This window comes from Chrysochloris asiatica, unplaced genomic scaffold, assembly GCF_000296735.1.
Source record: "Chrysochloris asiatica unplaced genomic scaffold, ChrAsi1.0 scaffold00013, whole genome shotgun sequence".
Lineage (NCBI taxonomy): Eukaryota > Metazoa > Chordata > Mammalia > Afrosoricida > Chrysochloridae > Chrysochloris > Chrysochloris asiatica.
The window spans coordinates 33,916,102-33,936,450 of NW_006408531.1; the positions used below are offsets into that span (position 1 = coordinate 33,916,102).

The 20,349-nt window shown below is 36.1% G+C and overlaps 1 protein-coding gene across 1 annotated transcript in view; it reads left to right on the top strand.

The window, feature by feature from the left end:
- The window catches only part of TRDN (triadin), a 203,327-nt gene that overhangs the window by 30,120 nt on the left and 152,858 nt on the right, over positions 1 to 20,349 (top strand). The window contains exons 3-4 of the mRNA XM_006834733.1: positions 9,687 to 9,711; positions 19,857 to 19,880. Of these exons, the coding sequence (XP_006834796.1) occupies positions 9,687 to 9,711; positions 19,857 to 19,880 (49 nt within the window). The remainder of the gene's footprint in view (positions 1 to 9,686; positions 9,712 to 19,856; positions 19,881 to 20,349) is intronic.

Below are 20,349 nucleotides of genomic sequence, written 5' to 3' on the forward strand. Positions count from 1 at the left end.
GGCCAAGTGGCAGCATCGATGGACTCAAGCGTGGTAACACTAGTGAGGTTGGCCCAGGATCGGGCAGTTTTTCGTTCTGCTGTGCATAAGGTTGCTATGAGTCTGTACCAACTCAATGGCACCTAACAACAACAACAACAACAACAACTCAGTTTCAACTCATAGTGACCCTAGGATTGGCTGATGAATTTGAACCACTGTCTTTGTGGTTAGCAGTCCAGTGCTTACCCTACAGGACTCCATGGTTGTCCTAGGGTGTATTAAGCCACATTTGGCATTTTGTGAAAGCATTACACAAAATATCCCTATGTCATCAACAGTTCTGTAAGAATTAAATAAGATAATATATGTAAAGTATATGCATTTGGTACAGAAAAGGCACTCATTAAATGTAACCTAGAGAAAACACTCATTAAATGTAAAGTGTATTTGAATCTTATTACTGGGAAGTAAACCAGTAATATGAAAAGAGAGACAGCAAGGACATGATGGTAGGAAGCATCAATTTCTTTTGGAAGTCTTGCAGACATCTCCTGATGTGCCTTTTAAATAGATTTTCTAATGAGGTGTGCCATTTATCCACAGCTCTTGGAAATTAATTTCCCTGATCCTTTTTTTCCCTGGCACTTAGCCTAGTAAGGCAGGTGTGCTGTTTGTCATGCTATGAGCTAAGAAGACTAAAAACATTCAAGGAAGGCCCAAAGTCAATAAAAACAGACACATTTAAAATCTAATAGTTACATGCAAATTTGTGTGTGCATTGTATAGATATGTACATATATGAATAAACACGTGTGTGAATTATATTTCTACATTTAGGGGACTTGCAAGACAGACACCAAATAAAAGCACTGTAGGATAAACACTGGACCAGAAGGTCAGTTTGAACTGTAAGGTCAGTGGTTCAAACTCACCAGCTGCTCCTTAGAAACCCTATAGAGGGTCACTATATGTTATAACTGACTTGCTGGCACTTTACAGCAACAACCTGTACCACTGACAGAAGATGGCATGGTTGATGTTTTATAAAGCATCTTACTGTCATTCAATTCTTAGCACAAAGCCCATATTTTATGTTTAATATCCCAGGCCTCTTCTGTCCTCCTGGTAACTGCACCTGAATTAATGCATTCTTATTACACAACTTCAGTCTGTTTATGGCTCCCTCAAGGAATCAGAGGATTCTATAGTACAATGATTCTCAGATGTACATAAAATGTATTGATTATTTGTGCAATAAGAAGAAAATAGATAGAAAGTTAATACATTTTAAAGGAATGCTCTTTATTATGAGATTATATTTTCCAACCTTTTTAGATATTAAAATTCTTGTTGGAAATTTTGAAAATATAATATTGTTACTTCCATCTGTTTTGTTGTTGTTGTTGTTTTTCCTTTTTAATACTTTACTTTATAATATAAAAAGTTGGAAATCCTCAGTTTTTTCTTGGGTTGGATTTCAGAAATAAAATATCAAAAAGCCTGAAATCAATGTTCTGTATTGAACCTTGGCAAATGGGACTTTATATGGTGATTTGAAATTTTACTCATCTATGTGACACAATTGTAAATTACATTAAATGCTAATATCCTACTTCTTGATGAACTAATTCTTAATTGTTTTAGAGCATTGTGCTTGAATTTTATTCTTAGAAAAACCTTTGCTGAAACTCCAGTATGAATGAAGTCACACTATCATAATTCCTTATTATATTACTTACTGTTTATACATAGCAGTTATTATAAATTGCATAACTTAATTGGGTGTGATTATTTATTTAATATATCTTGCCCACTGGTATGTTAAGTTCGTAAGAAAAATGACTTTCTCTGTTTCATTTGCTTGGTTTTTTCCTAGTGCTTATACATCTTACCCCAAAGTGTGAACTTAATAAACTTTTGAACAAAGGGTGAGTGAAAAAATGTGCAAACATTGAAATAAATGAATAAAGGCCCAGCAATAAGCTCAGTATTACTTTATCAAATACCTTAGTTTATTGTAATACTGACAATATTAGGATTCACATTTAAAATATTTCAAAACTCAGTCTCCTTTTTTGAATTGTGCCTAAAAGTTCAGGCCTATTTTTGTTCATTGTATTCCCCTATTGCCTTCCTTACTGCCGGACAGAAATTGTTCAATAAAATGTGAATGCTATAAACAGAAGCCATTTACTAATTTGTTTAGTATATATAATAGGAAAGAAACAAAACAAAACAAACAAAACAGCAATAACAAGAAAAGAATAGGTAGTCTCAAGAACGAAACCAAACTCTGAAGTTAGAATACGGGAATTAGAATCCTGACTCCACCAAACACTAAATGTACCTCAGTAATAATAGTACATGCTTCATGTGGTTTCTGTGAACATCATATGCGCTAATAAATAAAAAGCACTTGGAATTTTGAGTGGCACGTAATACTTGTTTAATAAATTTTAGATAATATTTAAATGTAATTTTCTTGATCTTAAATATACTTCAGTACTTCAAAAAGATGAATTGACTTTTTACAAACAAAGGAATTAACTACATATATTTAAAAATATCATTGCTGTGCATAAATTCTATCAATTGTACAATGGACATTCGATGATTTCAAACTCCTATTTTATGTTTAGGGAATGTTGCAGCCAGTCTGAAACTTTGGTTTATTAATATTATGGGCTATATTTGGGGTCTATCTGCCATGGCGTTGGTTTCAACCTGTATAACGACTCTGTAAAGTGTTTCTTAGGCTGTAAATCTTTATAGGAGCAACACGTCTCATTTTTCATCCATACTCTTATGTGCTATGTTGTTGTTGTTAAGTCCCATGGAGTTGGTTTCAACTCACTTTTATGCGCTGTTGAGTCGGTTCTGACTCATAGCGACTCTGTATAGGTTTTCCAAGGAGCAGCTGGTAAGCTTGAATCACCGACCTTGAGGTTCAAGCCCATCCTGCAGTACACACATTGGCCCACAGCGCTACACCAGGATTCCTGGTTTCAATTCATAGTGACCCTGTGTAAGGTTTCCAAAGAGCAGCAAGTGGGTTTGAGGCTCTGACTTAGTGGTTAGCAGTCCATTGCTTATTCTATGCATATAATTCATGGTACTACATGTTGCACTTCAAAATGGTCAAAAAGAATTTTAAAATAATTTGCTCAGCTAACACTGAAAAACAGAATAGTTAAACAGAATATATAAGGCAGTCAAGAGTTTCCAAAACTAAATTTTGATAGGATGAAACTAATATTTATGAAATATTTTATTCAAGATATACTATTTGCTGTATCAATCCCCAAATCTCACTCTCCTTCACAGGTCTAATTTTATAAAACAGTTATTCATTCTAGCTGGGGTACTGTGATATTCTAATTGTTCTATGTTACCAGAAAATTAGTTCCCTACAATGTCAGCATTGAAATGATTATGCTAGAAGTGGATTAATTTATGGAAAATATGTCTTCCTATTTTTTTATTTGTAACATTGAAATTTTGTTATATTAAAATGTGCTTTGTTAAAGAAGGAAGCAAATTAAAATTTGATTTATCTTTATAATGCCTGTACCTTGTTGTAAATATTTGTTCATATAGTTATAATATGATTCTTCAACTTTTAATTGATACTTGACGTGGAAAGAAAACCAAAGTTGTTTTTGTGACTTTTGCTTCGGAATATAAAATGCTTTTTATTTGACATAGGTCTAGCTCCACTTAGCTGGAAATGTTCCAGGTTCAAACATCTGCAATACAGTTTTGCCAGCAAAACAAATTGTTTGATTGAGATCATATTGCAAGTAAGAGGTGAAGTGCACATATATTTGCATTCAGCATTATTCCTTATTACCTCAAAAAGTAACAGTTGAGCAACAGCCTAGAGCAACTTTGAAACATTGTAATGAAATGAAATGATTAAATATTGAAATAACCACCTAATTTTAACTAAAAATGCTAGTGTTTAATTTTATTAGGTTCCATACAAGGGCCCTTTTCTAGACTACTGGAGTAAGTAAAAATGATTATGGGAAAATTTCAACTGAGGAACATTTAAAAAGCAGAAGGAAAAATCTCAAGCCTCAAATATTGAATGAAAAGGATTGGCACTACAGTAAGACCATTCAAATGTAGATTAGAAAAGTGACAGCCATTTCCTTGAGCAGTCAATAAAATAATTAGCTCACTAAAAGTGATTTTTAATCAGGATTCTACTTTTTCTTTCATTTCAAAGAATCTAAATATCCAACATCTGCAAGTAGTTTATTTTTTTCAAATGGCAAATCAAATGGGTTTATATAGTTTAGAATAAGATGTATTTCAAGAACTTTGCATCCAATCTTCAATTTAAACTATTTTTTTGGCAGGAGTTTTTACTAAAGGAGGGTAAAGGTTGGTCAGTGTAATTGAATATGGGTATCCTGAGATCAGAGGTAGGAGAAGGTGGAGAAAGACTATGAGAATGTAAGAGAGAGCCAGAAAGAGAGAGAGAGTGTGTAAACTATTGCTTCAGGAATACTTGGCTTTTTTAAAGGGCTCACTATCCCTACAAACAATGTGTGTGTATCTCAGAGTGTATGACAGAGGTGCTAGAAGGTATGTTTAAATGTTGTACATCAAATGTCCTCTTTTTTCTGTATCTTCAAATTTTCCTCTGTATTGGTTCCTTTTCTCAACATGCTTGTGTGTTTTCTAACTTTGAAAGAACAGAAAAACACCTGCCTCTCCCCACTCCCCCCCAATGAGAAAAACACCTTCCTTCATCCCTGTCTAGTTACATCCCTTTTTGGATTTGTCCTTCTAACCAAGTACTTCCGTTGTTGTTGTTGTTAAGAGCTTTGAGTTGGTTCTTACTCACAGTGACTCTGTATAGGCTTTCCAAGGAACAGCTGGTGAGTTTGAACTACTGACCTTGTGATTCAAACTGACCTTGAGAACTTGTGGTCCAGTGTTTTATTCACAAGTCACACCAGAATTTCTTTTGAATTTATCCTCTAGGCAAGTGCCTCTACTAAAAGATAATCATTACTGCATTTTATCACTTCATTGACACTTCTCAAATATCACATGAGTTCTTAATGAGCAAATCAAATGCACATTAAACATCTTCACCTTGATTCAACTTGCCAGCACTGGAGGTCTTAATCACCACTTCCTCCTTTTGACTTTTATACCTCTCTTTTTGACACTGTTAGCTTCTTTCCTTGTTTAAATAATATCACCATGCCTCCCTTGCTTTAGCTATTACTTTGCACATCTTTCACAAGTGATTAACAAGCCTTCCATAAGAGTGGCCCATTTTTAGCTTATTTATCTTTAGAATGTAACTCTCTAATATCAGGATCAATGCTTCTCTAATATGTCCAGATAATAAGAGTTATTGGCTAAAAGCAGTGATATTTTAAGCAATTAAAGCATGAAAGATCATTTAAGATTATGCATTTTCTCACCATGGGACTATTTTTACTTTGAAGAAAAAAATTAGCATATAAGCATTTTACATTTTTTCCTCAATTGCCCTAGTTGCCAAGAAGTTCCTTTATAGATAATCTCCACACATAACGATTTCCATGCCTACACTCTCCAATCTTTTTAATTGTTTAAAGATGGTCAGTTAGAGCATCAACCTCCACATTTCTGATTGAGCTAATTAAATCCTTTTCTAAGACTGCCTCCTAGATACCACTATTATGGAAGCTCTGGTAGCATAGTGGTTACGAATCAGGCTGTGAACCTCAAGGTCAGCAGTTCAAAACTACCAGCTGTTCCATGGGAGAAAGATGAGGCTTTCTGCTCCCATAAAGATTTATAGCCTCGGTGCAGGGTTGCTATGAGTCGGAACTGACTCCACCGCACATAACAAAAGACTGCCTCCTGGATTCCAAATCCAGTTAATGTACCTAGTCAGAAACATGGAAGTCCTTGTTGGCTTTCCTCTCTCCCCACCACCCATAAGCATTCAGTGACCAAAGAGAACCCACTCCACTTTTTAGATATCTGTCTATTCTGTACAGACCGCTCTATCTTATATATAGAACTCTGGCCCAGTTTCCCTGAGATTGTTAGGTTGTTGTTAAAAGTACCATGGAGTCTGTTCCGACTGGCAATTACCCTGCAGAGGATTTCCGAGGAGTGCTTGGTAAACTTGAACCACTGACCTTGTGGTTCAGGCTGATTTTGCAGGTTAGTTCATTAACCTGGAGTGCCACACCAGAACTCCATATGATAAGTAGTGGGCTGTTACCTGTAAGGTCAGCAGTTCAAGCCCACCAGCTGCTCTGTAGGACAAAAGTAGACTTTCTGTTCCTGTAAAGATTTATAATCTCAGAAACCCTATAAAGGGTTAGTATGAGTTGGAATCCACGAATACCCTCAGATTTGGTTTGAGATAATATGGGTTGAAATTAAAACAAATCAACTTAACTCTTTATTAAGTTTTTAGCATAACTCGAGAAGATAATTATACCACATTATTTTAAAGCACACAATTTTCTGTTTATGTCCTTAGTGTTACATAGTTGAAGGACAAAAAAAGAATGATCTAAAATCCCATTCACTGATTTTATTGTTAACCATAATATTCATTTTAAGTTGTTAAAGATAGTCTATAGAACTGAAGTGCTGTGTTGTACTGTAGGAAAAACACTGGACTGGTAAGCACAAGGTTGGCAGTTCAAACCCACCAATCACTCCTTGAAAAAACTATATAGGCTTGCTATAAGTCTGAACTGACTTGAAGTCACTTAACAACAGCAGCAACATACAATAGAATTAAACAAAAATTAAACTAAACCTATAGCATTAACAATCAATATTTTCATCACAAAAGAGCTGTAAGTATAAAGACAGAGATGTTGATACACAAATCTTTATTATTAAATTTTATTTGGAGATATGTATCTGGTGAAGGCATGACTTTAATAAAAAAAATCATCTTCTCTGATTCTGTCTTTCATCAAAAAGCCTAGAGATGCAATGACAATTCAGTAGCAATGAGAAACCCCACTAACCAAATTTTAATCTCAGAACATCATTAGCCAATAAAGGGAACCAGGATTCCTTCAAGCAGTGACTGACTGAATTTGGCACAAGAAGATACAAAATTAACTTTGGAAATATATTTGCTACTAGCAAGAACATTCAAAAAGATATTACTGTTGCTGTTAGTGCCTTGAAATCAGTTATGATCCATAGCAACCCTGTACAGGGTTTCCCAGAAGCGGCTGGTGGGTTTGAGGTCCAGTCCCTATCCTATGTTGTTGTTAAGTGCCCTTGCATCAGTTCCGACTCGTAGTGACACTGTATAGGCTTTCTGAGGAGTGACTGGTGAGTCGGAACCACCGACATTGCAGTTCAAACAATCTTTGAGTCAAGCCCTTATCTTATTGCACCATACTTTGTCTTATTGACAAAATGACAGATATCAAATGAACCATACTGACTTGTAATGGTACAACTGAGGGTAAAAATTAATAATGACTGAGTTAAAATTCATAAATTAACAACATATATATTTGTATAGAGACTGTAATAATAAAACTGGTCCCCGTTGAAGATTGCTAGCTCATTATACTGAAAATTGATAATTAAATGGAAAGATGCTTATGCAAGCTTCTTTCAGGATAGCCAAGTAAAGGAAGAATTCTTTACTGCTGAATTCCAGTTGATTAATGGGGAAAGAATAAGAAAATTAGTAAGTGATTTCTATAGAAATAAAATATCTAGGCATGATCATCAGTGAAATTAGTAGTAGGCAAAATGCAGAATTTCTTTCGGTTCTAATTTGAACAGGCATAGTAAACAAATGGGAAAATTTATTTATAAACTGGGTATTAGACAATAATGATAAAGAATTTTTCTCATATTTTGGTTAATGACATCTTGATTAGAAAAGAAGTAAAGACCCTGGGTTAAAACTTTCTAAATCTAGGTTCTTCTTTTAAATATTTAGCAAAAAGGACAAGATAAATGTAGTAGAAGGAAAGATAGCTAAAATTGGAAAAATTTTGATAATTATTAAAACTTCGTGTAGATTTTTATTGTGCCAACTTTGTCAAACTGGAAACACATATCCCTGCAGTTTGGGTTTAGAATGAACCAAAGTATTCAATTTTTGCAAGATGTGGTAAGCAGAAGGCAACCAGGGTCACATTCTTTTTATACTTAGGTCCTTACAGGGCCCCAGGAACACTTGAGCATATCACTGATCTCTTGGCTCACCTTGTTGGCACGGCACAGCAGCTGAACCGACAGCAACTCCAGCTCCTGCCAAATTCTTCTTTAGCATTTCCCACTTCTGGCCCCGATGCATGTTTAGTTCCATGATGAAGAATGATGGCTGCTTCTGTAGGTCATTCCTATCATTGGTGTTGGAAGCTTGGAGGTGATAAGGCTACTGTGGTGGTGGTGGTGGTGGTGGTGGTGGTTATGTGCCGTGTAGTCGGTTGCGACTCATAGCGACCCTGTACTGGGTTTCCGAGGCTGTAAATCTTTACAGGAGCAGAAAGCCTCATCTTTCTTCCATGGAACAGCTGGTAGTTTTGAATTTATTGTTGGTAAGTGCCGTTGAGTAAGTTCCGAACCACAGCAATCTGTATTGCATTTCCAAGCAGCGACTGGTGAGCTTCAGCTGTCAATGTTACAATTCAAATCGACTTTGCAGTCCAAACTGACTTTGCAATCCAGTACCTTAGCCCACAGCGCCAATATTAAGCCTTTAATTTTAGGTTAGAATAGTTTAAACAAATCTACTCTCCTCTCCTTTTCCCTCTTCTCCCTAACTCTCCTTTTCCCTCTCCTCTGTTCTCTTTTCATCTCCCAATCCTTTTCTTTTCTTTTGCTTCTTTGGCCTTCAACCTAAGAAGGCTATCTTCAGTTCTTTTTAAATTAGTGAATTCACAAACTGGCCTCCATGAATTATTGGTCAAGTCTTACCTCCCCAGAACGAAATGAAAAATCAATCAATAAAATAGATTTTTAAAAATAATGTAAACCATTAAAAGAGGATTTTTTTTTTTTTTAACGTTGTGTTACTGTTAAGTATGGTCGAGTGGATTCCAATCCTTGTAAACGGTTTTCAAGGTGAGACTGGTGAGTGTGACCTTGTGGTTTAAACAGACTTTGTGGTCTTACAGCATCACACTAGAACTCCTATACTCCTCTAATATTTTGTGTTCAAATGTTGTATTGTGCATGAAATTGTTTTGCTTTCTTGCTAATATTCTTAGTTGACATGCTAAAATGTTAGTGTTCTTATTTGTTGTTTGCCGTGGGATCAGCCCTCACATAGAAACCTAATGTAACAGGGTATGACTGCCTCAATTGAGGGTTTTCTAGACTGTAGTCCTGGCATGGTGCTGTGCGAGAAAGCACTGGACCCCAAAGTTGGTTTGTGGTTGAACCACAAGGTCAGTGGTTCAAACTCAGCAACTGTTCCTTGGAAACCCTATACAGGGTCTCTATGAGTTAGAATCTACTCGACAGCACTTAACAACAACAATCATTACAAGAGTAGATTGTCTGTTCTTTTCTCCCTCAAAGCTGTTGAGTGGGTTCTAATGTCCATGTCTTGGTTAGAAGGTCAGCATTGAACCATTGCATCATCCATAAAGCCTGTTGTCATAGAGCCATTCCTGCTCATAACACCCTACAGGGAAGAGTAGAGCTGTCCTTATAGCTTTTCAAAGGTTGCAATCTTTATGAAATAGACTCAAACATAGCAATGATTATGAGGTTGGCCCAGAACCAGGCAGTGTTTCGTCCTATTGTGCATAAGGTCACTATGAGTTGGTACCAAGTTGATGGCATGTAACAACAACAACAACAACAACAGTCTTTATAAAGGAGTCCTGGTGTAGCACTGTGGGTTAATGTGCAAGGTTGATTTGAGCCTCAATGTTGGTGGTTCAAGCTCATCAGCTGCTTCTTGGAAACCTTATACAGAGTTGCTATGAGTCAGAACCATCTCAACAGCACTTAACAAAAACAACAGTCATTACAAGAGCAGATCAACAATCTTTATAAAAGCAGACTGCCACATCTTTCCCCTATGGGGTGGCTGGTGGGGTGGAACCAACCACCTTTCAATTAGTACCTGACCTCTGAAAAACTGCAGAATCTGAGCTCCTTCACTAACCAAAAGACTCCTTTTTCTTATTTATCTTAACCCAATTTACTCCCATCAAGTTATATAAAGTAATTTACATTAATCTGGTAATATTGATATTACTACTGTCACATAAGATTCGTTTTTGGGTTTTTTTGCAAGAATGTCCTTTATAGATTTTACCATTCAATTTCAAAAAAATTGTTAATAACTATTCATAGAAATATAATACATTAAGATGTGACGTTTAAAAAACATGTAGTCTATGTATCAGAATGGGACACTGTCAATGGTATATTTATGAAAGAAAATAAAACTAACTCATATGACAGCATGTATACTATGATTCCATTAAAAAAAAATTATTGTGAATTGGGTGATAGTTTACATGGCAGAACATCAGCTTTACACTCATCTATTGTATTTCATTTCTTTGCAATGACTACAATCCCCTCTATGCATCATCATTAAGCAGCATTTGCTTCCATTCCCTCTGGTTTTTTTGTATTTTTTATGTACACCAAAGCACTCAGGAATATATAACCATTCAAACAACCAAAGAGCATATCCTGCAAGCCTGCCCCCAGCAACCAGCACACTACCCTTCTCCCTCCTAGAATCTAGAGTCCCTAGCTGCTCCATCTCTCCACATCATTGTCTCTGCCTCCATCTCTGGCATTGCTGCTTCTCTGGACAGGGTCCCACACTCCTCTCTTCTCCCCTGATGGTCCCAGGGTCCTCTGCTCCTGGATTCCAAGATCAACCACTCCCTTCCTTTTGTTACAAAATGTCTACTGTTACATTTGCAACACTCACAATCAGTCCTGATAGCAATTATTCACTAATGAACCACAAGAGTCTTATCCCCATCTCCTTTCACCAGCCCCATCTAGACAGGTTGGAAACCACTCAGTGGAGATTCTACCTTCCATCATACCCTCTGAAACTAAGCTGCCTCTTGAAAACTTGTAAGCCAGTCACTTCATGCCTTTGTAGTCCCCCCTCCCCCCGCCATTTTGGGTAGCTGATGACAACATCCCTGTCAAACCTGTATACAGAGGGGTTGGAATAATCCTTGCTGTAAAGATTCATTCTCTCTTTTAAGCTACTACATCCATAGGTATAGGTCAAGTTCATCAAATTGGAGCGGATTACACTTTTTTTTTTTTTTTTTTTCACTCTTCTTTCTTCCTCTAGTCAAGTTCTGATCATCCAGGCACTGAAGCAAGGTCAAATGGGTACTGTCTGCAAGCATGGGTATTCTTGTGCATCTCCCCTCACTTCATATCAGTTGGATGCTTCCCACTCTGCTCTACTCCTCTGTGACTATGTCCCTGTTCACGGGCTTAGGCGTCCTCAGGTCTTGCTATACTGCTGGCCAACCAGGCCTCAATCCAGTTTGACAGAAGTTTATTGAACGTGGTCAGACTTAGCCCACAGCTTCATTTCTGTTTTTTTCCCCACTTCCCCTTATTCATAGAGCAATGTGGTCACCAGCAAGATTACATGTCTTCTCGTGTGTTTCCTTTGAGTTTCAATCTTAGAAGAGGGTTTTCCCTAAGGGTATTTGATTGTTTGCCTTGATGGCTCCCTACAAACAACTTGCTTGTTCTTGTAGTAGTTAGTCAGACTGCCATTATTATTTTTTATTTTTCCTGCTAGTCTTTCTTTCAAGAAGTATCTTCTGTTCCTCTAGCTGCCCCAGGATGGTCTACATGTCTTCTCAAGTGGAAATTTCCCACCTAAGAAGATTTTGGATGGGGCTCAGAATTCCACCTAAGGGCCTATACACTGCAAAGGCCCTGCAAGAAGCTTATTTCACTGGACAAGTTTTAGAATCCCTTTTAGGTATTCCAATCAGTTATAGGCTGAAAACGGGCTTACAGACTTTCTGTAACCATGTTTCCCAGCATTCCTTTCTATCCCACTCAAGTGTCTATTTTACAACAGTACACAAGGGAAATCAATATTCATAAGCCAGTCAAGCAATAAGATTAGCTTTTGAACAATAATTAAAATACTGTTTCCTATTCCTCCATTTTCAAATGAAATATCCCTGTAGTTTATTTTTTAAGACTCATATTAAATGTTTATTTCTCTGAAATATTTTCCAGAATTCCTATAGGAAAATACAATTTATTTTCTCCTCTGTAATACTATTAGACCTTTCTGTTAATACAATCATCACACCCAACTGAGACTGTTAATATAAGAATTTTTCTACAAGGCTATAGGTAGTATAGTGGGTTACTTATTGGGCTGCTAATTGCAAAGTCAGCAGTTGAAATTTACCAACTGCTCCTCAAGAGAAACATGAGGCTTTCTGCTCCCTTAAAGATTTATAGCCTCAGAAACCCTACAGACGGTGGCTTTGAGTCAGAACTGACACAATGGCATGCCACCACTACCATAATTTATGAGTGTTGTTGTTAGGTGTTGTCCAATTAGTTCTGACTAATATCAACACTATGCACAATACTTTGAGTTTCTTAAGAAAACAAAATAGTTTCTTGCTTCCTTTTATTTCCCCCTACTTTCAAGATAACAATTGTTTGAAGAGTTGAATGAATAAATTCGTGTATAAAAATGTTTGTATTACTCCTTGTTCTGATAAAAAAAAGGGGGAATATACATATATTAGGATATTTGTAAAAGGGATCTTTCTACAGAGGTAAATATTAGAAATACCATGAGAATCTCATCAATCCAACTTTTCATTTTAACATATTCACAGGAATATGTTCATTGTGGGGAAGGATAATGATATTTCAGGGACTTTGAACCTCTTTATATGGTCTCTATATCAAAGCTCTCATTTGATGATTGAATGAAGATTTATATCTTCATAGATACTTGGTTCTGATGTTAAATTAGTTATATAATTCAAGGCAGTTAATTTAATATAACCTTTTAATGTCCTACTCTTAAAATGTAGTATCTATTCTAGATTTAATTTCAAGCATACTTTATAATATAGTTTGAATTGCACATTTTTGTCCATGAGTGGCTCAGGGTAAGTATTGGATATAATGACCCACAATGTCAGTGGTTGGAGTCCACCAGCCAATCCTTAGGAAAAGGACAAGACTTTCTGCTACTGCAAGATTTATGGCCTCAGAAGCCCTCTACAGGGTTGCTATCTGTCAGAACGGACTCAACAACACTTAACAATAACAACAAAAACTGTAAATAAAGTTGTCCAATGGAAAAGATATGGTATAGCAGTTTAATTTCATTTTCATGCCCTCAATCTTTGTAGTTTACTAGGATTTTCTATCAAAATCCTATCAGTTAACCAGGTCCACTCCAATTATCCTTTAGTATAAATAACTTTAAAGAGCTATTATAAGTGAATTTAAAAACAAGATCTCTAGAAATGGTCCTCTTTCAAAATATTACTTGAGTGAAGGGACTACTTCTAAATAGTTATTTCATAGCCAACAACTATTACTGTTATAGCAAAAGCAGCTTTTCAGGTTCCAAAATATCAACTGTTGTCTCTTGAACTGAAACCATTGTAAGCATATAGCTATCCTCCCTACATTTTTCCAGAGTTAAAAATAAGAAGATGTGTAATTCCAATCAGCATACCTTTTATTGTTGTTGTTGTTAAGTGCCGTGGAGTCAGTTCCGACCTATAGCGACCCTGTACAGGGTTTCCGAGGCTGTAAATCTTTACGGGAGCAGAAAGCCTCAGCTTTCTCCTGAAGAGCGGCTGGTAGTTTCGAACTACTGACCTTAAGGTTTGCAGCTTGATTCATAACCACTATGCTACCAGGGCTCCTTATATTGGCAGGATTAAATTTACAGAAAAATAAAAAGAGAAATAAAGGCGTTGTGCCAAATATTTCTTAAATACTTTAGTTCCTTGGATAGGCTCATTATTGCAATGTGAGGCTTAATTGTTTTTCTTCAATCTATCACCTTGAGAAATGTTGAGTGTGTTCTTCCCTTTTGGTTTTATAAATCCACGTCTTTGCACATATCATTATAATACTTGCCTTTGTCATCTCTAGCTGCCCTTTGAAATTTTCTTTTTCAGCTCTTGTACCTATTCATTTCTTTCATTTGTTTTAGCATCTCTAAGCTGCATAGCAAGCTTTAGTGTCTCTTCTGACATCCATTTTTGTCTTTTCTTGTTTCTTGTCTTCCTAATGACCTTTTGTTTCTTCCTGTATGATGAACAATATGCCAATATAATGTATTAAAAATAAAAATGTCTGTAATCACAAGATATCAAAATTTTAAGCATAGGCAAGGTCACTTTTATTGATTTTTCCTTTTGTCTATGGTTCTGCTACCTATCAGCACAGCACTGGATGGGAGGTCCAAACTTGAATGTAAAGAGTCTGAGTGCAAAATCTAGTCCCATCCCTAAGAAATTGTATAGCATCAAGCATCTTATACAAATTATCTGTACTTTTACATTCTAAGATGTAAACTTCAGGAGGAAATAATATATCTACCTTATTCAGTTATTGAGAGGAATAAGTGAGTTATATGCATAAACTTTTTATAATGTCAACACCCCATTAGTATTAGCTAGTATTATTTTTGGAGTCTTGGTGGGGCACTGTGGGTTAATGTGCTGGACTACCAATTGATTTGAACTGCAAGGTTGGCAGTTTAAACTCACCAGTCATTCCTTGGAAACCCTATACAGGGTCACTACGGGTCAGAACTGACTCAATGGCACTTTACACCAGCAACAATTATTATTATTACGGTTATCTTCTTTGTAGTATTAATAATTTAACTATGGTGGCTGTGTGCCATGGAGTCAGTTCCGACTCATAGAGACCCTGTACAGGATGTCTAAGGCTGTAAATCTTTATGGGAGCAGAACGCCTCATCTTTCTCCCATGGAACAGCTGGTAGTTTTGAACTGTTGTCCTTGCAGTTCACAGCCCTATTCATAACCACTACGCTACAAGAGCTCCTTAATTATAGAAACTATGGAAACATGGAAAGTGAGAAGGTTACATTATTTAAGAATCCTTTAATAAAAAATCAATAAAATATTAGTTGCTTTGTGTAGTGTTATTTTCATTATAGTTTGATTGAATGGGATATCAGAAGTAGTAATCTACTTGAGGACTACTAGATTACCATTGTTAGGTAGGTGACTAGATGGATGGACAGACAGACAGACATACATGCTGTGAGCAGAAGGATAGACATACAGATGGATGTACAGACAGATAATCCTGGATGAATAAACAGCTATTCCTGGATAGCACAATGACTTTGTGCTGGAGTATTAAGTTAAAGGTTGGTGGTTTGCATCCACTGGGCAGGACCATGGAAGAAAGACCTGCTGATCTGCTTTTATGAAAGTTGCAACCATGAAAATCCTATGGAGCCGTACTGCTCTGAAATGCATGGGTCAAAATGATCCATATAGTTAGAGGCAGAGATAAAAATAGAGATGGATTTTAAAGAACTTTTCCACCTGGCTGAAAACCAGAAGCTGATCTGAATCCAGCAAAACTGACTTTATGGGAATGGATTTGTGACTGTTTTAGAGCCAAGCAATATACATGTCTTCAGTGTGTGTGTGTGTGTGTGTGTATACACACACACACACACACACACACACACACATATATATATATATATTGCATTCAAGCATAAGGCTAATTAAAATGATGTCTATTTTACTTAATTTCATTGTTAAGGTCCTCAGTTAACACTCAGAAAGAAAAAGAATGCGGGAATAGTCTCAATCCATTCTGAGCATAAAAGTCCCATTTGCAGTGTTCTTCCATTAAAAATAAAATATTCCTGTGCTGAAAAAAAAAAGCCTTTAATTGTGCTAGTACAATCCAGTTCTTTGTATATAGTTCTTTAAATGACTCTGGAGTGATGATAATATTCTGTTTCATCTCTGTTCTCCAGGTTTAATCTGACTATTCAGACTACCATTGCTTGCTCAGAGTGAAGTATCTGGAATGCAGTAAAGTAGGGTACAAAGAGTACAGATGCAGTCTAACTGAATCATGAAGATAGACTTCTCTTACAAGTGTTTCATAGCATAGTTGTCCTTGGATGAATTGGGAACTCCATGAATCCCTTGAAACAGAACATAAAATTTAAACATTGCCCCAATAATCCTCCTCCTACATCATATTTTTTCACTCTATGTATATTTACCATCAGCAAAAAACATATTATTTTACTCTTCCCATTTTAACTATGCTAGCAATAATAACAACATTATGAATCTAGCTCCCCATCAACTACAGTTCTGTATCTGTCATTCACTTTAAAGTAAAATGTGTTCATTGTCTACAAATTCTCTTTTCATTCCATTCTATTTGGGCTGCACTCCACTGAAACTGCTCCTTCAAGATGACCAATGACATTTACATCAATAAATCTAAATGCCAATTCTCAATATTCATTTTAATTGGCCTATTGGCAGCATTTTCAGTTGATTACTTTATTCTCCTTGAAAGTGCTTCTTCACTTGATATTTAATACACTTTTCTGGTTTTCCATCTCTCTCTCTCTCTCTCTCTGACATTTCCTTCCCAGTTTCCTTTGATAGTTCTTCCTTACACCTCAATTTATCTTCCTGCCTTCTAATTGTGGGGGTGCTCTTGTGCGTATTCCTTGGTGATCTCATCCTGTGCCTTGGCTTTGAATATATTCTATCCTTAACTGAAGTCCTAAGTTTCTGTTCTCAGCTACTTCTCTTCTCTTCCACATTTCACCATTCTGACTGCTAACGATTTTGTAGAAATTACTGTCATCTTTCTCCTGGAATATTTCCATAGGTTCTTTATTACCCTCCATGTTTCCAATATGGACTCCTCTTTATCTTGAACATAGGAAAAGCAGTTAAAAAAATTAAATTACTTCATTTCTCTACTCAAACAATTCAAATAACTTCCCATCTCAACCAGAGTAAAACCTCAAGTTTGAAGTAGGTAACCTTTAGATAATATAATACACTAGTGTAACTCTGGTGGTTGATGGCTGTGTGCTGTGGAGTCGGTTCTGACTCAAAGTGACCCTGTATAGGGTTTCTGAGGCTGTAATTCTTTATGGGAACAGATAGTGTCATCTTTCTTCCTCAGAACGGTTGGTAATTTTGAATTTCTGACCTTGAAATTAGCATCTCGACTCAAGCACTATGCTACCAGAACTCCTTAGTGTAGTTATAATCTCTTAACATAACAAAAGAAGAACCTCTGAAAACTAAAATAGTTTTTAAAGTTAAGGAGAATATAACTCTAAAATTTAATTATGGATTGATAAAAAATCAGGGGCAATATATATCAAATTTCTGGTTAAATCACCCCTTCAATTGCATCTTGAAAAATATTCTTGGCTAGAACTGAGATGGAAGAATCCAGCTGTGAAGGGAGATGCACAAGAACACCCAGACTTACAAATAGTATCTGTTTGACCTAGCTTCAGTGGCTTGGTAATGGTGGCCTTTTGGTGGCCAGAAGGCAGGCTTGCAGAATGTGCCCTTTGGTTGTTTATGATATATTCCTAAGTGTTTTTGTGTACATCCCCCCAAAACAAACAAAAAATGAAAGGAAGCAAATGCTGTTGAATGAGGATGCACGGAGGAGATTGTAATCATTGCAATGAATTGATGGTGTAAAGCTGATGTTCTCACATGTAAACTATCCCTCAGCATACAATAAAAACTTGGAAAAGTATTTGTATAGTAGGCAAATATATGGAGACTGAAGACTATTAGTGGTTATGAAAGTCATCGCTTCTGTAAAGGACGGTCAGAAAATGTGGGAAAGGTCAAGGGTGATGGTTATTCAATCTGATGAAAACAATCCATGCCACTTTATTGCACTTGTAAAAATGTTAAAATAGCGTAATTAAAAAAAAAGTGTTTCCTTTAAACACCTATTCTACTGCTAAATATATATTAAAGAAACTTTGCCTCATGTAAACAAGGACAAATGTACACGTATTTGGTGGTGGTGTTAAATTAAAAAAAAAAAAACACAAAAAACCCCTATAGGGCACAATTCTACTCTGACACACATGGGACTAAACTCCACAGCAACTTCTTTATGTTTATGTTTGTTTTTAATGTCATTAAGTGCCATCAAGTTGATTCTGACTCATAGCAACTCTGTATAGGGTTTCTGAGGAGTAGCTGGTGAGTTTGAACTGCCAACATGTGGTACTAACCAACTTTGAAGTATAGTGCTTACCTTATGGCATTACAATTAATTAAATGTGAAGCTCTTAATCACAATACAATCGATTATTGAAGGAAAAAAAATGATGTTCTCCTATGGAAACTATTGCTTAATTAACAATAAAAACTTAATGAAAGAAAGAAAGAAAGAAAGAAAGAAAGAAAGAAAGAAAGAAAGAAAGAAAGAAAGAAAGAAAGAAAGAAAAAGTACTCATGGTCCTTCAGTGCATTTTTCATAAAAATAAAATTAACAACATAGCATTCTGGAAATACCTGATCTATTTATTTGCTTGTATTTTAAAATTATGAAGTTGAGTCGAAAATTATCTGTACTCCAGTTATAATTCCTAGTGGCTGCACTGTCTTATCAGCGCTTTTCATTCAAGCCACTACTGTGTAAGAGTGAATGTGGACATCTGAAAAAAAAAATTGGACCAATACTCAAAAGAAGGTAATAGTTTTTTTTAAAAAAAATCGTTACTGTTGATGAGGCATGTATTCATCATTGTGAGCCTGAGAGTAAATGGCAGAGTATGGAATGGAAACATCATTGATCACTGGCCAAAACAATGTTCCAAAGCCTACCATCAATTGGAAAATTGATGCTTAGTTTTCTGGAATTCTCAATACTCAGGTGAGTATTACAACATTGTCTGGAAAAAGTTCAACAATTGACAGTGCTCATTACAGTGAGATGCTTATTAAAGACCTGAAGCATAAACTTCAGAGTAAATGCTGTAAAGTCAGTTCTAATCCATAGTGACCCTATATAGGGTTTCAGAGGAGCAGCTGGTGAGCATGAACCACTGAACTTGTGGTTCAAACTGACTTTGCAATCCAGCATATTAACCCACTACCCTAGGGTCTTGTGATCTACATGACAATGCACATCTACACACCTCTGCCCCAACTGTTGACACTCTGCAAAACCTTCCTTGTGAGGTGTTAAAGCATCCTCCCTATAATCCTGATCTACCTACTTTGGACTTTCACCTGTTTAGACCCTGAAAGCAGCCCTTCAAGGAATAAAATTCACCTCTGATAAAGAAGTGAAAACAGCGGTACATTTGTGACTCACAGTTCAGCCGAAAACATTTTAAAATAAGAGAATATGAAGTCTTATTGACAGATGTATTGAAACAAGCTGAACAAAGTGTTTTGAAAAGCAAGGAGATGACCTTGAAAAATTATGTACTTGTCTTTTCTAGAAGTTGACTAAAATAAATTCTACAGTCAGAGTGTGGAAGACTTTATGTTGATCCTCATGTTTGATCCTCATGTCACCAACTCTTTATATCTTATGAAGGAAAATCTTCCTAAGGGCACATGGTCATTCTGGAGGATAAGCACTGGACTGCTACCCACACAGTTGGCAGTCCTAGCCCACTAGCCACTCTGCAGAAAACAGATGAGCCTTTCTGCTCTTCTTGAAAATCCTGAAAAGGGTTGCTGTGAGTCAGAACCAACTTGAAGATCCTTAGCAACAACAGCAACAAGGATGACTGACGTGTTTTTAGTTTTTCCTAGTTTTATCCATAGACGTTATTTGTTGTTGCTGTTGTTAAGTGCCATGGTGTCGATTCCAACTCATAGTGACCCTGTACAGGTTTCCAAAGAGCTGCTGGTGAGCTTGAACTGCTGACTTTGTGGTTCAAATCGACCTTGCAGTCCAGCACATTAACCCACAGTGCCACACCAGGACTCCTTAGAAGTTACCAGAAGGTCAAAAACTTTTGTTTGTTTGTTTCAGGTAGTAGAATGACTAACAAGAGTAAATCTAATCTTTCTAGCGTGAATGTGATATTGTCACTACTATAACACTTCCATATTAATTGTTTTATTAATAATTATAGTAAATGGATCTAAATTTAATCACAGTTACTTTAGTCAATTTGAAGAAATTGCTGTCTGAGAGCTTGTAGCACAGACTGTTCTATAATGTTGTCTATTATAATATGGACCAATAATTATTTCTTTCATTTTGGAATACTTTAGAACTTGGAGCATATATTGCAATCTAGATGATCTATATCAACTCTAATACATTCTTTTTAGTTTCCTGTCTTAAAATATTATTCATATTATA